At 36.6% G+C, this 18243-nt stretch overlaps 1 protein-coding gene across 1 annotated transcript; it reads left to right on the forward strand.

Moving 5' to 3' along the window:
* Window positions 1–1217: 1217 nt before the first annotated feature.
* LOC142846793 (olfactory receptor 8G50-like) lies at window positions 1218–2174 on the forward strand. Its single transcript, XM_075967597.1, has one exon. The coding sequence runs from the start codon at window positions 1218–1220 to the stop codon at window positions 2172–2174; it is 957 nt and encodes a 318-aa protein (XP_075823712.1).
* Window positions 2175–18243: the final 16069 nt, after the last annotated feature.

The following is an 18243-nucleotide window of genomic DNA, read 5'->3' on the forward strand; positions in this document are numbered from 1 at the left end:
TGTTATTAAATCAAAACACAGAGTTAATTGACATACAAAACTTAATAAATACAAAGCTTTTGGTGAGGTCATTATGTAAGACAAAACAGTCTTCAAACATTATATTAGCAAATAGAAAATACATCCTAACTCAGTGAGAAAAAGATGTGACTCAAGTTTTAATAATTAAAGTATAAAAAAGGTAATCAGAATTTTTGTGTAGACATTACAGTGCTTTGCTCATAGATATTATGAAAGCAGCAAAAGGGTCATTGTGAACATGGAATATTTATACAAAATAATTTAAAAAACAACTGAAATATTCATAAGAAAATGCAGTTTGGGCAGCAATATGAAGAGGTTCTTAGTCTGACAATCTTGTCAGATATGAGTTTTATCTATGGAGCAAAACCTGTTCAATATTCCCCTTTGTTCATGCCACTAATGTACTAATGAGAATGTCTTCCTGTCCAGAAGTTCTTATAGCTCAAAAGTTGCAGAGCTGGATAATATTTTTGAGCATTTTTCTCCTCAAGTAGTGTCCAAGGTACCTTCCAACCCTGTAAAAGGTAGTCAATAAGGATGATAATTCCAAGCCAGTATCATCCTGTTATCTTCATGCTCTGTGACCAAGCACAGGATATCTTCAGCAACAAGGTTTTCCCATTGAGCTCTTCCATGAAATGATTTCATTTTCATGAAATCATTACAAAAATGCAAAGAATTTTAGCATTTTATATAGTTGCAAATGTGTTGATATTTCATACATACTTAGGAAGAATTCAAAACTACTGTAAACAATTATGTCCAATACTTAAATTTATTAGACATTAATTTAAATTTGGCTATTCATGTCTTTTCATGACGTTTTTACTTTACCACATGTGAAACATTTTCTAATAAACAAAGGTGATATCGCTAAGACATGACAAACACTTGAAAGACTCTCTAAGGGGTGCTATTATAGTTTGCATGTGGTATGAAATGGGTACTAGTACACAAAGTTCTTGTTAAAAAATCACAAGTAAACAAACTTCTGTTTGATTATTTCTTTACACATTTTCTTTTTGCAGGACTACAAAATCTCTGACTGCTTAGATTGAAAAGAGGATATCAGCTAATTGGAGATACCTGAAAATATTTGAATTGTCTTTCAAAATTCACTGAGTGATAGGAGACTGAATATTTACATTTTTCTTCTATGTAATTTTTTTCTTACATAGAGTTTCCAGAAGAGAATGGAAGAAGTAAATCAAACCACAGTGATTGAATTCATCCTTGATGGGTTAACAAAGAATCCAGAAGTCCAATTGCCCTTATTGCTCATCTTTGTAGGAGTCTATTTGGTTACAGTTGTTGGAAATCTAGGCATGATCATCTTGATTGTGTTTAGTTCTCATTTACACACACCCATGTATTATTTACTCAGCAGTCTGTCCTTTATTGACTGCTGTCAGTCCACTGTAATTACTCCCAAAATGCTGGTGAACTTTGTGACAGAGAAGAATGTCATTCCCTATCCAGAATGCATGGCTCAATTCTACTTCTTTTGTGCTTTTGCTGTTGCAGAATGTTACATGTTAGCTGCAATGGCATATGACCGCTATGTGGCTATCTCTAACCCTTTGCTTTACAATGTAACCATGTCCTATCAAGTCTGTTTGTGGATGATAGCCTGGGTATATGGTATGGGCTTCCTTAGTGCCACGGCTTTTACTTTTTTCTTGATAAGATTACTTTTCTGTAAGGCTAACATAATAAGACACTACTTCTGTGATCTTTTCCCATTACTGGAGCTCTCTTGCTCTAGTACTTTTATCAATGAAGTACTAGTATGGTCACTTGGTTCATTTAACATTCTTATACCAGCTATTACCATTCTTAGTTCCTACATCTTCATCATTGTCAGCATCCTCAATATTCATTCCACTGGGGGAAGACTCAAGGCCTTCGGCACCTGCAGCTCCCACATCTTGGCTGTTGCTATTTTCTATGGTTCTTTAGCTTTCATGTATCTTCAGCCATCCTCAGTCAGCTACATTGGACAAAGTAAATTGTCATCTGTGTTTTATACCATTGTTGTGCCTATGTTGAATCCCATGATCTACAGCCTGAGAAATAAAGATGTCAAAATTGCCCTTAAAAAATTAATTCAAAAGGTCAGTTTTCACTCATCAAAGAATGATTTTCATTAGCAATGGAGTATAACTTCTGCAATTAGTTGGAAGATGTAGTCAACATACAGCAATTAATAACACTAGATGTGAAATCATTCTTAGCACATGGTATTTGGAAGAAATATACCAAAGGTAGAAGTGGATTCTCACCGTCATACCCATGGAGAAGTGTTACTCGTTTGTAAATGAGAGTTTATTCAAGACAGCATCCTAAATCACCTATTGAAAATTCCCTAAGCTTTTTTTTTGTTTGGTTAAATGCACATATGGACCAAGCTCTGCTTAGGCAAGCCAAACATAACTTTATTAAAATGGATGTACATAAATTTCTGCAATATTTCTTTGTCATCTCAAGTATTTGTAGAAGGTCTTCTTGTTCCATTAGCAAATATTTCAAAAAATGTTATCAGTAATTTTATAAGTGAAGTAATTGTAATAAAATCAGTTATGCAATAGGAATATTGTGTAACTATGATTATTGAAAAGTATCCAACAGTATATTAGTGCACGTATAAACAGAGGACAGGTTCTATCATCATACCACTCACAAGGTGTTTACACTATCTTAAACTAGAAAGGCAATGGTAAACAGGAATTGCATTTCACGTTTATCTATTCAATATTGTACATACAGCTGCATTACTCTTCTTATTTTCCTATAATTCTATAGTCATTTCTTCTTAATATAGAGTCATATTCTTTTGTTTTCTCTCTGAGCTCTCTGAATTTCAGACACAGAAGTTACAGTCTTTCATTGTAGCATCCATTTGTATCCCTTATTCACATAAGAGAAAGATAAAACTGGCATTTTTTCTGAATAATGATAAGCTTCATTCATGAACTCATGAGCAATTTTGAAGGAAAAATAGGGGTCAGACGGGGATACCAGAAAGTGCTTAGGGTTCTTGTTCTGGAAACTCTAGGTTAGGGTTAGGGTTACTAAAAAAAAATAATAATTTAAAATACCATTTTATTATAAATGTGCTTGTTGTGGTTTTATCCAATTGGATGTCAAAAAGTTACACACATGGCCATAGCCCAGTCTGTTATTTTCAGGTTTCCTCAATATTTAAAACAAGAAGAATCAAGAATTTTTTTTTTTAAAGAAAGAGGTTATGAGCAATCTCTTTCAGAGGTTCTGAGTTTAATTCCAGCAGCCACAAGATGGTTTACAAACATCTATAATGATCTGGTACCCTCTTCTGGCATGAAGGCATATCTGCAAGCATAAGAGTCTTTACATAATAAATAAATCCTAAACAAAGAAATTTAATTTAAATATATGAATGGAAAATCAATTCATTAGCTAAAGTTCTTGTCTATAATCACCAAGATCAGAGTTGATTCTCAAAACCTTATTTTCAGAAGTAATGGTGACTGGCAATTGTAAGCACAACACTCAGTGGTAGAGACCATTTGATACCTAGAATAATCTGGACACCCAGACTAGCCCACTTAGCTACTTACAAGTCTGTGAGAGACTTTGCATCAAAGAAAGTGGACAGCCTATGGAGCAACACCAGAGTTTGTCTTTTAACCTTCACATAATCATGTTTGCACATGTGCACACAACCACATTACATGGATAGAAATACACAGACAAATAAATAATTTGATACTTGGTACATTGATACTTGTCTATAATCCTACCTACTTGGGTATATGAGGCATGAGTATACACACACACACACACACACACACACACACATTTGACAAAGCAATGGTTTTATAGGTAATTTCTGTATATAAAATTTCAACACCAATGTACAATTTTGGATGATAGAAAAAGATTAACCATCTAGAAAATTCCATTTGCTTTTCTTTCAAGGTTTGTTCCCTGAGAGTTGCAAATCTTTGAGAGTGTGCTATCATGCTCTTTGGAGCTCCCATGTGCAAGTCCAGGGTTTACTTTAAGAGTATAGGAGGCATGACTGATCAGGTGGCTTTGAAAGATGAGACTGAAGAAGCTCTTGGGGATGTTAACCTAACTTTAGATCAACTACAAAATTAGTTCTGAGACTGAGGCCCTGATCTCTCAGCACTGATGACTACAAAATGCTTATCACTTGTTATTACATATCAGCATTAGTAATTTTGCAAATGGCAGGTAAATCTTGGTGCTGAGGCTGTGAAAATAAGGAGGTGTGATGAGTGTCCCACCATCACCCAAGAACACAGCCAAGGCCACATGGACAAATCTAGAGTTTAAGATGATTATACAAAAGCATTAATAGTACAGGCAACACTCAAATCAAATCTGGGGGTATGATGTGACATCACCAGAATGGATGTCTCTTAGGGGTGTATCCAACCTCCAGATACCTCCAGAGTAGTGTGCCCATCCCTACAGTGATGAAAGTCTTGACTCTAGAGGAACCACTGTGAAAATTCCAGAAAATACATCTTATTAGATTTATTCAGTATTTCACAGAAAAAAAAACAAATCTTATAGGATGCATTAGCCACTTTCTCAGGTCCAGAAAGGCACAGAATTTAGCCAATTCTCTGCATTCTGCTCAAGCTCATAATATAAAGATGTGCTTCTTTGAAGTTAATTTTGTAGTATTCACCAAAAAGTTTAGTCAGTTATCATGAACTGAAGAAGGTTTACACGTTTCCTTCCATTTTAAAAGACACTTAAAAAAAGTAAATCTTTGTCGGAATATTGAGTAGAAAAATTAAAGTAGGTTATCTTTATTTCTGACTGACTACATTTTATGGCCAGGAATAAATTTCCAGTTTATTTTATTAATATTTATATAGTTAAATATATTTAATATCATACACAAAATAAAAATCTTATTTCCTTCAGGACATACTAAAATCTAAACAAATATCTACATTGTTTAAAAAACATATTCTGGATGATTTTTATTATATCATTGTCCCTATCTAAAGGTGGCGTCAACTATTGACTTTACAAACCAGATGCCGTGCATCCATGTAGTGTAGTTCTTTAACATATATATGAAGGCGCGAATGGACAGTACAATGGTATGAGGAGAAGAGAGATGTTGTTTCTGATGGCAATAACCAGATCTATCCACAACAGCATAAAGGACAAAACCCCGTATCTCAACACATTCTAAACCTTTCCTGATGTTCAGATTTTGTGCGTTTTTATTAGATTGTGTATAGCATGTCTGGTTTGGATTGCTATCAGAGTCTATCCACTGCTTTTTTATAAATGATGTCTCTGGTGTCCGTTTCTCTATGCATCATGCAGGTTGTAAGGATCTCCCTGATGTAGTAAAGAATTTCTCCTCAAGGCTCTAATATGAATTGCACAAACAATGTATCTGGGATGTGAAAAGATGGTTTTCATGCCATATATACGTCATTAAATGTAAAATTTCTAAATAATTTTATTACCCTCTTGCTCCATTTTCCTGGTATATTTTTAGCTTCTATTGTTGAAGTTTTAGTAATTTTGAAAGCATATGGGCCACAAGATGTTCACCTCACTATGAAAAATGTGTGATATCTGGCTCAAGATTAACTCAAAAAGGAAAATGTTAAACTTCATAACACCATTGTAAACAGTAATTCCCACTATGCTGATTGAAATTCAAGTGATTAAGTTCAATGATAGGAATTGACATCTCATACATTTCAGAATTTATAGCCCCACTAAACTAGCTTTGGTTAGGTTACTCATTTGAAACAATGCTGATTGAATATAACATGTTTTGAAATTTTATTTTATCCTGATAATTATTGAGGACCATAGGTATTTTGCAAGCAAAGTAAATCTTCAGAGAACCATATTACACTTATAGATATTGGGATAATTAGACAGGAAAACCATTTATATAGATGGTAAAAATACAAAATTTATTAGCAGAATATTTTTAAATTGAAAAAAGTAGCAATATTGAAGTTTTTTACTTCCACTTTCTGCAGTGAGTTATTTTTTATTACTTTATAAATAATATCAATTGAAATTTCCACTTCCTCCACTCCTCCCACATCCCTTCTACTCTCCCACGCACCCTCCCCTCCACACCCCTGCTTTTCTAAGATAGAGAAAGGTACCCTAACCTTTGGGAAGTCCAAGGTCCTCCCCCACTACATCTAGGCTTAGGAAGGTATGCATGCAAATAGAATATGATCCCCAAAAGCCAGTACATGCAGTAGAGAAAAATCACAGTGCCATTACCACTGGCCCCTCAGTTTGCCTCAATTGTCAGCAACATTCAGAGGGTCCAGTTTGAACCCATACTTGTTCATTCCCAGTCCAGCTGGAGTTGGTGAGCTCCCATTAGCTCAGGCACACAGTCTCATTAGGTGGACAATCCCTCGCGGTCCTGACCTCCTTGCTCATATTCTCTCTCTTTCTGCTCTTCTACTGGACCTTAGAAGCTCATTCCAGTGCTCCAATGTTGGTCTCTGTCTCTATCTCCATTCGCTGGATGAAGGTTCTATGGTGATATTCAAGATAGTCATAAGTCTGACTACAGTACAAGGTCAGTTCAGACACCCTCTGCTCCACTCACCAGGGTCCTAGCTGAGATCATCCCTGTGAACTCCTCCAGAGCTAAGCCTCTTGCCAACTCCAAAATGGCTCCCTCAATTGAAATATCTCTTTCCCTGCTCCCATATTCGTGTCCTTCCTCCATCTCAACCATCCCACTCGCACAAGCTCTCCCGAACCCTGCCATTCTCCCCTCTTTTTCACCTTCTCCCCTTCACTCTACCCTCCCTATCTGCCATCAGCCTCTCAACTTTTGTCTGGTGGTCTTGGCTGTTTTCAGTTTCCAGGAGGATCTATATATGATTTTCTTTGGGTTCACCATATTATTTAGTTTCTCTAGGATCATGAACTATAGGCTCAATGTCCTTTGTTTGTGGCTAAAATCTACTAACGAGTGAGTATATAACATATTCATATTTTTGGTACTGGGTTATCTCTCTCAGGACAGTGTTTTCTACTTCCACCCATGTGCATGCAAAATTCAAGATGTCATTGTTTTTTACCGCTGAGTAGTACTCTAAAGTGTATATGTGCCACACTCTCCTTATCTGTTCTTCCATTGAGGGGCATCTACGTTGTTTCCAGGTTCTTGCTATTATAAATAATGCTGCTATAAACATAGTTGAACAAATGCTTTTGTAGTATGATTGGGCCTCTCTTGGGTATATATATTCCCATGAGTGGTATTGCTGGGTCCTGATGTAGGTTGACTCCCAATTTTCTAAGAAACCGACACACTGCTTTCCGAAGTGGTTGCACAAGTTTGCATTCCCAACAGCAGTGGATGAGTGTTCCCCTTACTCCACATCCTCTCCAGCATTGGCTATCATTGGTGTTTTTGATTTTAGCCATTCTGACAGGTGTAAGATGGTATCTCAGAGTTGTATTGATTTGCATTTCCCTGATAGCTAAGGAAGTGGAACATGTCCTTATGTATCTTTTGGCCATTTGAAATTCTTCTGTTGAGAATTCTCTAGTTCAGTACACTATTTTTTTTAATTGAGTTATTTAGAATTTTAATTGATAGTTTTTTGAGTTCTTTATATATTTTGGAGATCAGATCGTTGTCTAATGTGGGGGTGGTGAAGACCTGCTCCCATTCAGTATGTTGCCTTTTTGTCTTAATGATGGTGTCCTTTGCTTTACAGAAGCTTCTCAGTTTCAGGAGGTCCCATTTATTCATTTTTGCTCTTATTGTCTGTGCTACTGTGGTTATACATCGGAAGAGGTCTCCTGTACCCATGCATTGCAGGCTACTTCCCAAATTATCTTCTATCAGGTTCAGTGTGGTCAGATTTATATTGAGTCTTTAATCAATTTGGACTTGAGTTTTGAGTATGGTAATAGATATGGATCTATTTTCGTTCTTCTACAGGTTGACATCCAGTTACGTCAGCACCATTTGTTAAAGATGCTTACTTTCTTCCATTATATAATTTTAGTTTCTTTGTCAAAAATCAGTTGTTCATAGGTGTGTGGATTAATATTTGGGTCTTCAATTCTATTCCATTGGTCAACATCTCTGTTTTTATGCCAATACCAAGCTATTTTCATTACTGTAGCTCTGTAATAGAGCTTGATGTCAGGGATGGTAATGCCTCTGGAAGTTTTGTTATTGTATAGGATTGTTTTGGCTATCCTGGGTCTTTTGTTTTTCCATATAAAGTTGATTATTATACTCCCAAGTAGTGTCAAGAATTTTGTAGTGATTTTGATGAGGATTGCATTGAATTTATAGATTGCCTTTAGTAGGATTGCCAGTTTTACTGTTAATCCTACCAATCCAAGAGCATAAGAGATCTTTCCATTTTCTGGTATCCTCTTCAATTTCTTTCTTCCAAAACTTATAGTTTTTGTCAAATAGGTCTTTCACTTTCTTGGTTAGTGTTACCCAAATATACTTTATGCTATTTGCGGTTATTGTGAAAGGTGATATTTCTCTAATTTTCCTCTCAGCTTCTTTACCCTTTGTGTATAGGAGGGCGACTGATTTTTTTGAGTTGATTTTGTATCCTGCCACTTCTCTGAAGATATTTCTCAGCTGTAGGATCTGGTAGTGCTTTTGGGGTCACTTATATACACTATCATATCATCTGCAAATAGTGAAAGTTTGACTTCTTCCTTTCCAGTTCAAATCACCTTCATTTCCTTATGTTATCTATTGCTATTGCTAGAATTTCAAGCACTATGTTGAAGAGATATGAGAAAGTGGATAACATTGTCTTGATCCTAATTTTAGTGGAATCACTTTGAATTTTTCTCCACTTGATTTGATGATAGCTTTCAGCTTGCTGTATATTGCTTTTATTATATTTAGATATGATCCTTGTATCCCTAATGTCTCCAATGCCTTTATCATAAAGGGGTGTTGAATTTTGTCAAAAGCCTTTTTGGCATGTAGTGAAATAAACATATGACTTTTTTTCTTTCAGTTTATTTATATGATGAATTTCATTGATAAGTTTTCTTATGTTGAACAAGCCCTGCATTTCTGAGATAAGCCTACTTGATCATAACGGATGATTTTTTGATATGTTCTTGGATTCGGTTTGCCAGTATTTTATTGATAAATTTTGCAATCAAGTTCATGAGTGAGATTGGTCTAAATCTCTTTCTTGGTTGAGTATTTGTGTGGTTTTGGTATCAGGGTAACTTTAGCTTCAGAAAAAGAATTTGCCAATGACTCTTCTGTTTCTATTATGTAGAGCACTCTCAGTAGTATAGATATTAGCTCTTCTTGAAAGTTCTGGTAGAATTCTGCACTAAAACCATCCAGACCTGGGCTTTTTGTGGTTAGGAGGTTTTTGATGACAGCTTCTATCTCCTTGGGCCTTATGAGTCTATTTAAATTGCTCACCTGGTCTTTATTTAATTTTTGTATATGGTATCTATCTTAAAAAATGTCCATTTCTTTTGCATTTCCATTTTAGTGGAGTACAGGCTTTTGCAGTAAGACCTAACGGTTCTCTAAATTTCCTCACTGTCTGTTGTTATGCCCCCCCCATTTTCATTTCTTATTTTGTTAATTTGGATATTCTCTCTCCACCATTTGATTAGTTTGGATAGGGGTTTGTAAATTTTGTTGATTTTCTCAGAGAACATTCTCTTTGTTTCATTGATTCTTTGGATTTTTTTCTGTGTTTCCATTTTGTTGATTTTAGCTCTCAGTTGGATTATTTTCAGTCTTCTACTCCTCCTGGGTGAATCTGCTTCTTTTTTTTTTCTAGAGCTTTCAGGTGTACTATTAAGTCTTTAATGTGAACTTTTTTTGTTTTCTTTATGTGGACACTAAATGCTATGAACTTTTCTATTAGTACTGCTTTCATAGTCTCCCACTGGTTTGGGTAGGTTGTTTCTTCATTTTCATTAAATTCAAGAAAGACTTAATTTCTTTCTTTATTTCTTCATTGACCCAAGGGTGTTTCAGTATTTGACCGTTCAGTTTCCATGAATTGTAGGCTATTTGGGGGCAGTATTGTTGCTAAATTCTAACTTTACACCATGGTGATCTGATAAGACATAGGTGGTTACTCCATGTTTTTGTATCTCTAGATGTTTCCTTTGTTACTGAGTATGTGATCAATTTTTGAGAATGTTCCATGAGGTGCTAATAAGAAAGTATATTCTTTCCTGATGGGTAGACTATTCTATAGAATATTCTGCTTAGCTCATTTGACTCATTACATCTGTTAGTTCACTTATTTCTCTGTTAAGTTTCTGTCTCGTTGATTTGTCCATTGGTGCATGTAGAGTATTGAAATCTCCTACTATTAGAGTGTGGGGTTTGATGTGTATTTGAGTTTTGGTAATGTTTCTTTTACATATATGGGTGCTTTTATATTAGATGTCTAGATATTAAGAATTGAGACTTCATCTTGATAAATTGTTCCTTTTATAAGTACAAAGTGTCCTTCTCCATCTCTTCTGATTGAGTTTAGTTTGAAATCAATTTTGTTAGACATTAGGATAGTCACACCTGCTTGTTTCTTAGGTCCATTTGATTGGAAAACCTTTTCCCAACCCTTGACCCTGTCTTTGAGGTTGAGGTATGTTTCTTGTAAACAGCAGAATGTTGGATCCTGTTTTTATATCCATTCTCTCTACCTGTGCCTTTTAATAGGTGAATTGAGTCTATTGATATTAAGTGATATTAATGAACACTGGTTGTTAACTCTGGTTATTTTTGGTGGTAGTGTTTGTGTGTTTCTCTTCTTTGAGTTGTGTTGGTGGAGGGGTATCAGATGTTTGTCTATTGTGGGTGTTGTTATTTTCCTTGGGTTGAGGTTTTTCTTCTAGTACTTTCTGTAAGGCTGGGTTTGTGGATATATAGTGTTTAAATCTATTTTTGATATGGAATATCATATTTTCTCCATCGATGGTGAAGGAAAGCTTTGCTGGTCATAGTAGTCTGGACTTGCATCCATGGTGTCTTAATGTGTACAGCACATCTATCCAAGACTTTCAGGGTTTCTATTGAGAAGTCAAATGCAATTCTGATAGGTTTACCTGTACATGTTTCTTTATCTTTTTCTTTTGCAGATCTTAAAATTCTTTCTTTATTCTGTATGTTTTCTGTTTTGAATATTATATGACAATGGGGGAGTGTTTTGTTTTGGTCCAGTATGTTTTGTGTTCTGTAAGATTCTTGTACATCAATAGGGATATTCTTTTTTAGGTTGGGAACATTTTCTTCTATAATTTTGTTGAATATATTTTCTAAGCCTTTCAGTTGAAGTTCTTCTCCTTCTTCTATCCATATTATTCTTAGGTTTGGTCTTTTCATGGTATCTTAGATTTCCTGGATGTTTTGTGTTAAGAATTTGTTGGATTTGATGACATCTTTGGTCGATGACTCTATTTACTCTATAGTATTTTAGTGCCTGAGATTCCGAGATTTGTTCTTCTATCTTTAAGATTCTTTTGTTATACTTGTCTATGTATTTCTTCTTCATTTACCCAGATATTCCATATACAGCTTGTATTTTCCATATCCAGGTTTGTATTTTCTTTATCACCTCCATTTTGGTCTGCAAGTCTTTAACTGTTTCCTTTACTGGTTTTATTGCTTTTGCTTGTTCTTGATTTTTTTGTGGGTATCTTTAAGGGATTTATTAATTTCTTATAATTTATAACTTTTTGTTTGTCTTCTCTTCCATTTCTTTAAGGGAGTTTTTTGCTTCCTGTTTAAAGGTCTTCATGATTTTCATAATGTTACATTTATAGTTGTTTTCTTCTCCTACTTCTTCGTTAGGATGTTCAAGTCTTTCTGTTTCAATTTCACTGGATTCTGGTGTTACCATGTTGCTTTTCAGGATGTTGGAGAAATTCTTGCATTCTACCCATCTTTTCCCTCAAATGAGGCCAGCAGGGTTTTTTTTTTTTTTCATCTTGGTACAATCTTTGCTTTGGATAACTGAGTATCTGGGAGTTTTTCTTGGTCTGCCCTCTTTAGGTCCCCTCAGCACTGAAACAGACTCTCAGATACCCTCACCACCGATGCAGGCTGTGTTGCAGGGGTTCCAAGGACCTCACAGGCAAAAAGGTGAGCTCTCCAATACCCTAATCATGAGAGCAGGGTCTCTTTCAGGATTACAGGGATCTCACAGATGAAAACGCAGGTTTGGAGACAGGGTGGGATAGGAGAAAGAAGTCCCAGTGGCAGGAACACTCTCTGCTGCCTCCCCAGTCCCCTCATCCCTGAGGCTGGCTGTGTTGGGGGTGGGTTCCAAAGACACCCCAGAAGAAAAAAAAACAGTAGATATATTGAGGGGTTCTTTAAAATCACTTAGTAGCTTAAGAATAGCATATAATTCTCCCTTTTGTATAGAATTATAAAGGCTTTATTCCAACTTACTTAATTTTTCTGATTTGTAACCTGGCTTTCCTGATTTATTTGCATCAGTATAAAATGTACAAGCTCCAGTTATTGATGCATCATGTACAATTCGGGGGAAAATCCAAGTAGTTCTCTTGACAAGGTTAAGTCTATCACTTTTAAATAATTGATTTTAATTTCTAACCCAAAAAAATTAGCACAAGCTCTTTCCCATGGTTCATTGCCTTCCTATAATTTTTAAATTTCATCAACATTAAAAAAGAACTATAATCTCTGCTGGGCTCATAACTGCTCGTTGACAAAGTCTCAATTTTCCTTTTAATCAGAGATCTTTTTTCAACTTAATACTTGGTTTATATGGTAAACATCTACTTAGTATCTAAGATAGTATCTTCCTTCTGCATTAAAATTCCTGTATGGGAAATTCTGGAAGGCAATATGACTAGAATACAATTAAGATTTGGATTCACTCTATCTACATGTGCCTCTTGTAACTTCTTTTCAATGACCATTAATTCTTTTTCTGCTTCAACTATCATGGCCCCTTGAATTTACTGTAATATTAGCTACATGAAGCCTCAGCCTTCCTTTTTTGTACTTATGGCACTATGCATTTATCCCACCTTGTGCTTTATTTCACTTGGAATAAGGTTACAATTCCTAGGAACTGAATATCTGCCTCTTGAAGAGCCCAATTTTGATGCCAGGATTCTGGAGTAATGATAATCCCAACCACACCTGTGTCTTGTAATTCCTCAATTACATTTAATCATTTATATGCATTTTTAGCTTTGGTCTTTGATCATTTATTGAAGTTTGCCAAAATACGCATTTTTTTTCCTATTGGAGTTTTTTTTTTTTGTTTTTTTGTTTCAACCATCCTACATTTTCTTTTATTGGTAATGGTCACGTGCATTAGGAGACCCTCCCCCACTCCAGTTAAAGGATGAAGTATACAACATCCACAGGTTTCTTTTTTTTTTTTTTTTTTAAGAATGAGCCGGTCTGTTTAATCAGTCTTCTTTTTTTTTTTTTTTCCTACTGGACTTTTTGACTCATAATCCAGGTCAATTCCATTATCCAGAACAGTGTGTTCTTTTACAGTAGGCACTGCATTGTTTAATTTTCCTTGTGAGACACATTCACCACAGTAACTGGCAAGGACAGGACCTTGTTTGACATCGGTGCCTGTGAGAGGGCTCCCAGTGAATTTCCCAGTGGTATCAAGTGGCCTTGTCTGTCTCTTTCGACCTACATTCATTAGTTCAATGTTGGTCTTTGCCACACCTCCTACATACAACAAAGTCTGAATTCTCCTATTCTTTCAATTCCTAGAGAAGATATTATTTCTACAAATTCATTGTCTACAGTCCCTTCTTAGATGTCCTATTCTTCCACAATTAAAACTTTTGGCATTTGGGCATCTCTTCATTCCATAGGAAATCACTTCTTCTACCCAAACTTCAGTGCTATAGTCAAATGTTTCAGTATTCATTGTATGCAAAATATATTCATTTATGGGTGCTGATCTGACTTTTAAACACCCAAGGATCTTCTTACTTTCTAAGTTGGCATTTTCAAGAGCCAAAGATTCAGTTAGTAAATGTATAGCTTCAGGGTCTGTCACTCCTAATTGTGTAGCCTTAGTTAAGAAGTTAGTAAAGGGTTCTCTCTGGCCCTGTTTAAAACTAATATATGACTCACTCCTTTTTCTAGATCATGAATCCTGTTCCAAGCATTTAAAGCTGCTCTGATACATAGGGACAAGCTGTGTTTGTGATAGAGAGCCTGTTCCTCATTATCAGAGTAGTGACTTCTTCCAAAAATTTGATATTGGGAAGTCTCAAATCCTTTATTTTTCCCTTGTTGCTCTAAATTTTCGCCTATTCTTCCCAATAACACTTCCAAAGCAGCTGAGTTTCATTTTCTAGGACCGCTTAGATTAATTGAAGCCAATTTGTATGGGGTAGCCTTAGTGCTTGAAGCTCACATTTTCACCAATTCCCTGAAAAATGGTGATTGTAGCCCATAAGAAACTATGGATTGTTTTATTTCTATTGGATCACTGATATGTATTGATTCTCATGCATATTCTTTGACTACTTTAATGTACTTTGTGCCAGTTATTCTTTCCAAGAAAATTACTGGATATACAGTTGAAACTCTTGTGTAAATCATTCCAGGATCTGGCATAAACTGATGAGACTAAATCCTTTCTTTGTTCAATCTTTCAAGCAGGTGCTCATCAATTTCAATAAATTCCTCAATCTGTAAATTCTTTTTACTAGTACCTTTTTTTAAAGTCCGAATCTCCAGACCAGTGTTCTGTTCTAATGTCCTCAGTGAGGATTCCAAGGTATGAAATTTTTCTAGTAAAGATAATGTTTTATCCTTGGACATAAATTTGACTGGTGCATATTTCCTTCCAGGAGAAATATCTTAAACATTAATCTATCATAACTTTTCAACAGATTTGAATTGTTAAATTCAACATCATAAATTCTTTCAGATAATTTTGTCAAATTGATCCTTTCTCTCTTCATAGTATATGGCCATTTTTAATAAGATAATATTGAAAAGAAAATTAATTCCTAGAATTAAATAAAGGAATGTAGAAGGAAAATCAGGTAAGTCTTGCAGAATACCTTCCACAGAAAGAGAAATTATCTAGATGGTTTTCTTTATTAATTGTATTAACAAATAAACCTCCATGTATAAATCTGAAGTAACTAAACTAAGTATTTAGAACTTACAAATTATACACTTTCTTCCTAAGTATGAATAAATGTGTTAGATAATATGGAAACACATAATGAGCTCTAAGATCATTCTTAACCCTAGAATTTAAGAATAATTTGAATGACAGTAATAGAATAAAGATATTAATGCAATGCACTGTTCATATTCACTGGACACACACATACACACACACACACATATAGTATTTTCCTACTTTGAATATATTTTCTGACAAATCTAAATATTTTTTATTGATCAGAGAGAAAAACAAATGCTTTTTACTCTTCTTTCCCAATCAAATGCTTTTTTAAAAAATATAAATTTATTTATTTATTTCACATCCCTGCCACAATATCCCCTCCCTCATTAATGGAGGTGGGTCAATTGTCTATGTGTTACTTTCATTGGTTAATAAAGAAACTGCCTTGGCCCAGATAGGACAGAAAATTAGGTAGGTGGAGTAGACAGAACAGAATGCTGGAAGAAAGAAGCCGAGTCAGGCAGTCTCCATGATTTTCCTCTCTGAGGCAGATGCAGGTTAAGAATCTCCCTGGTAAGCCACCAGCTTGTGGTGCTACACAGATTATTAGAAATGGGTTAATCAAGATGTGAGAATTAGCCAATAAGAGGCTAGAACTAATGGGCCAACATTTTTTAAAAGAATACAGTTTCTGTGTAATTATTTCGGGGCATAAGCTAGCCAGGCAGCCAGGAGCTGGGGCGGCAGGAAAGGGGCCCATCACTCCTTACTACACCTCATCTCCTTTCAGTCCCTTCCCCCATTCCCTCCTCGGTCCCACCCCACCGCCAATCCACTCCTCCAGCCTTTCTTTTAGGAAAGGGCAGGTCTCCCATAAATATAACAAAACATCACTTATCAAGTTGCAGTAAAAATAAGCACATCCTCATGTATTAAGTTTGGGAAAGTTGATTCAATATGAATAATAGAATCATAAGAGCCAGTAAGAGTTAGAGACAGTCCCTGTTCCCACTTTTACCAATCCAACAATATGGTCAAGCTACATATTGTAACATATGTGCCTAAATCAGTTCCATAAAGGCTCACTGGTTATTGTTTCTGACACTGTGACATTCTATTAGCTTACCTTATGAGATTCTGTGAGTTTTCTTGACTTGACTTCTCTCCCTCTTCTACACGATTCCCTGATTTTTGCCTTGTATTTGGCTGTGATTCTGCATCTGTGTAGTAATAAGGGTGGCGGGGCTGCGTCCCCAGCACCCCAGCTGCCTGGCTAGCTTAGTTGGTAGAGCATGAAATTCTTAATCTCAGGGTCGTGGGTTCGAGCCACATGTTGGGCGCCATCTGTTGAAATAGAAGCACATCTGTTGAAATAAGAGTGGCGGGGCTGCGTTCCCAGCACCCGGCCACCTGCTTGGCTAGCTTATGCCCGAAATAACAACACACAAACTGTATTCATTTAAACACTGCTTGACCCATTTCTATCTAGCCTCTTCTAGGCTAACTCTCGCACCTGGTCTAGCCCATTTCTTTTTTTTTTCTTTTGTTTTTCTTTAATTTATTTATTTACTAAGGATTTCTGCCTCCTCCACGCAACCGCCTCCCATTTCCCTCCCCCTCCCCCGATCAAGTCCCCATCCCTCATGTGCTCGAAGAGCAATCAGGATTCCCTGACCTGTGGGAAGCCCAAGGACCGCCCACCTCTATCCAGGTCTCCTAAGGTGAGCATCCAAACTGCCTAGGCTCCCCCAAAGCCAGCACGTGCAGTAGGATCAAAAACCCACTGCGATTGTTCTTGAGTTCTCAGTATTCCTCATTGTCCGCTATGTTCAGGTAGTCCGGATTAATCCCATGCTTTTTCAGACCCAGGCCAGCTGGCCTTGGTGAGTTCCCGATAGAGCATCCCCATTGTCTCAGTGTGTGGGTGCACCCCTCGCGGTCCTGAGTTCCTTGCTCGTGCTCCGTCTCCTTCTGCTCCTGATTTGGACCTTGAGATTTCTGTCCGGTGCTCCTCTGTCTCTGTTTCCTTTCATCGCCTGATGAAGGTTAATATTCATGAGGATGCCTATGTGTTTGTCTTTGGATTCACCTTCTTATTTAGCTTCTCTAGGAACATGAATTATAAGCTCAATGTCCTTTATTTATGGCTAGAAACCAAATATGAGTGAGTACATCCCATGTTCCTCTTTTTGGGTCTGGCTTACCTCACTCAGGATAGTGTTTTCTATTTCCATCCATTTGTATGCAAAATTCAAGAAGTCCTTGTTTTTTACTGCTGAGTAATACTCTAATATGTATATATTCCATACTTTCTTCATCCATTCTTCCGTTGAAGGGCATCTAGGTTGTTTCCAGGTTCTGGCTATTACAAACAATGCTGCCATGAACATAGTTGAGCATATACTTTTGTTGTATGATAGGGCCTCTCTTGGGTATATTCCCAAGAGTGGTATTGCTGGATCCAGGGGTAGGTTGATTCCGAATTTCCTGAGAAACCGAAGCACTGCTTTCCAAAGTGGTTGCACAAGTTTGCATTCCCACCGGCAATGGATGAGTGTACCCCTTTCTCCACAACCTCTCCAGCATTTCTTATCATCTGTATAGCACTGGTCTTACCGGGAAGATTCTAGCCTACGTCCATCCTGGGTCGGAGCTTCATCGCGTGCATTTTCCGGGAGTGGGGAGCATGGCGTCTCTCTGAGGTGTCTGCTCCCGAGAGGAGAGCTGTGGAGTCTAAGCTTACTTCCTCTTCTTCCCAGCATTCTGTTTACTCATCCCACCTATGTTCTAACTAATGAGGGCCAAGCAGTTTCATTTTATTTAACCAATGACCTTCCTCCATCACATGCTGTCTGTCAAATGCTGGGTGAAGCCTCTCTAATAACAATTGGTCTATGCACCATTCTGGTCACTGGAGATGGTCAGTTCAGGCTACATTCCTGCTATTGCTATAATCTTAGCTGCAGTCATCATTGTAGATGCCTGGTAGATTCCCTTGTACCACTGACCTTGAAAAGCCCAACCCCCCTTCCAACTGTCTTTTCCTTAATCTCCCTGT

This window comes from Microtus pennsylvanicus, chromosome 3 (genome assembly GCF_037038515.1).
Source record: "Microtus pennsylvanicus isolate mMicPen1 chromosome 3, mMicPen1.hap1, whole genome shotgun sequence".
Lineage (NCBI taxonomy): Eukaryota > Metazoa > Chordata > Mammalia > Rodentia > Cricetidae > Microtus > Microtus pennsylvanicus.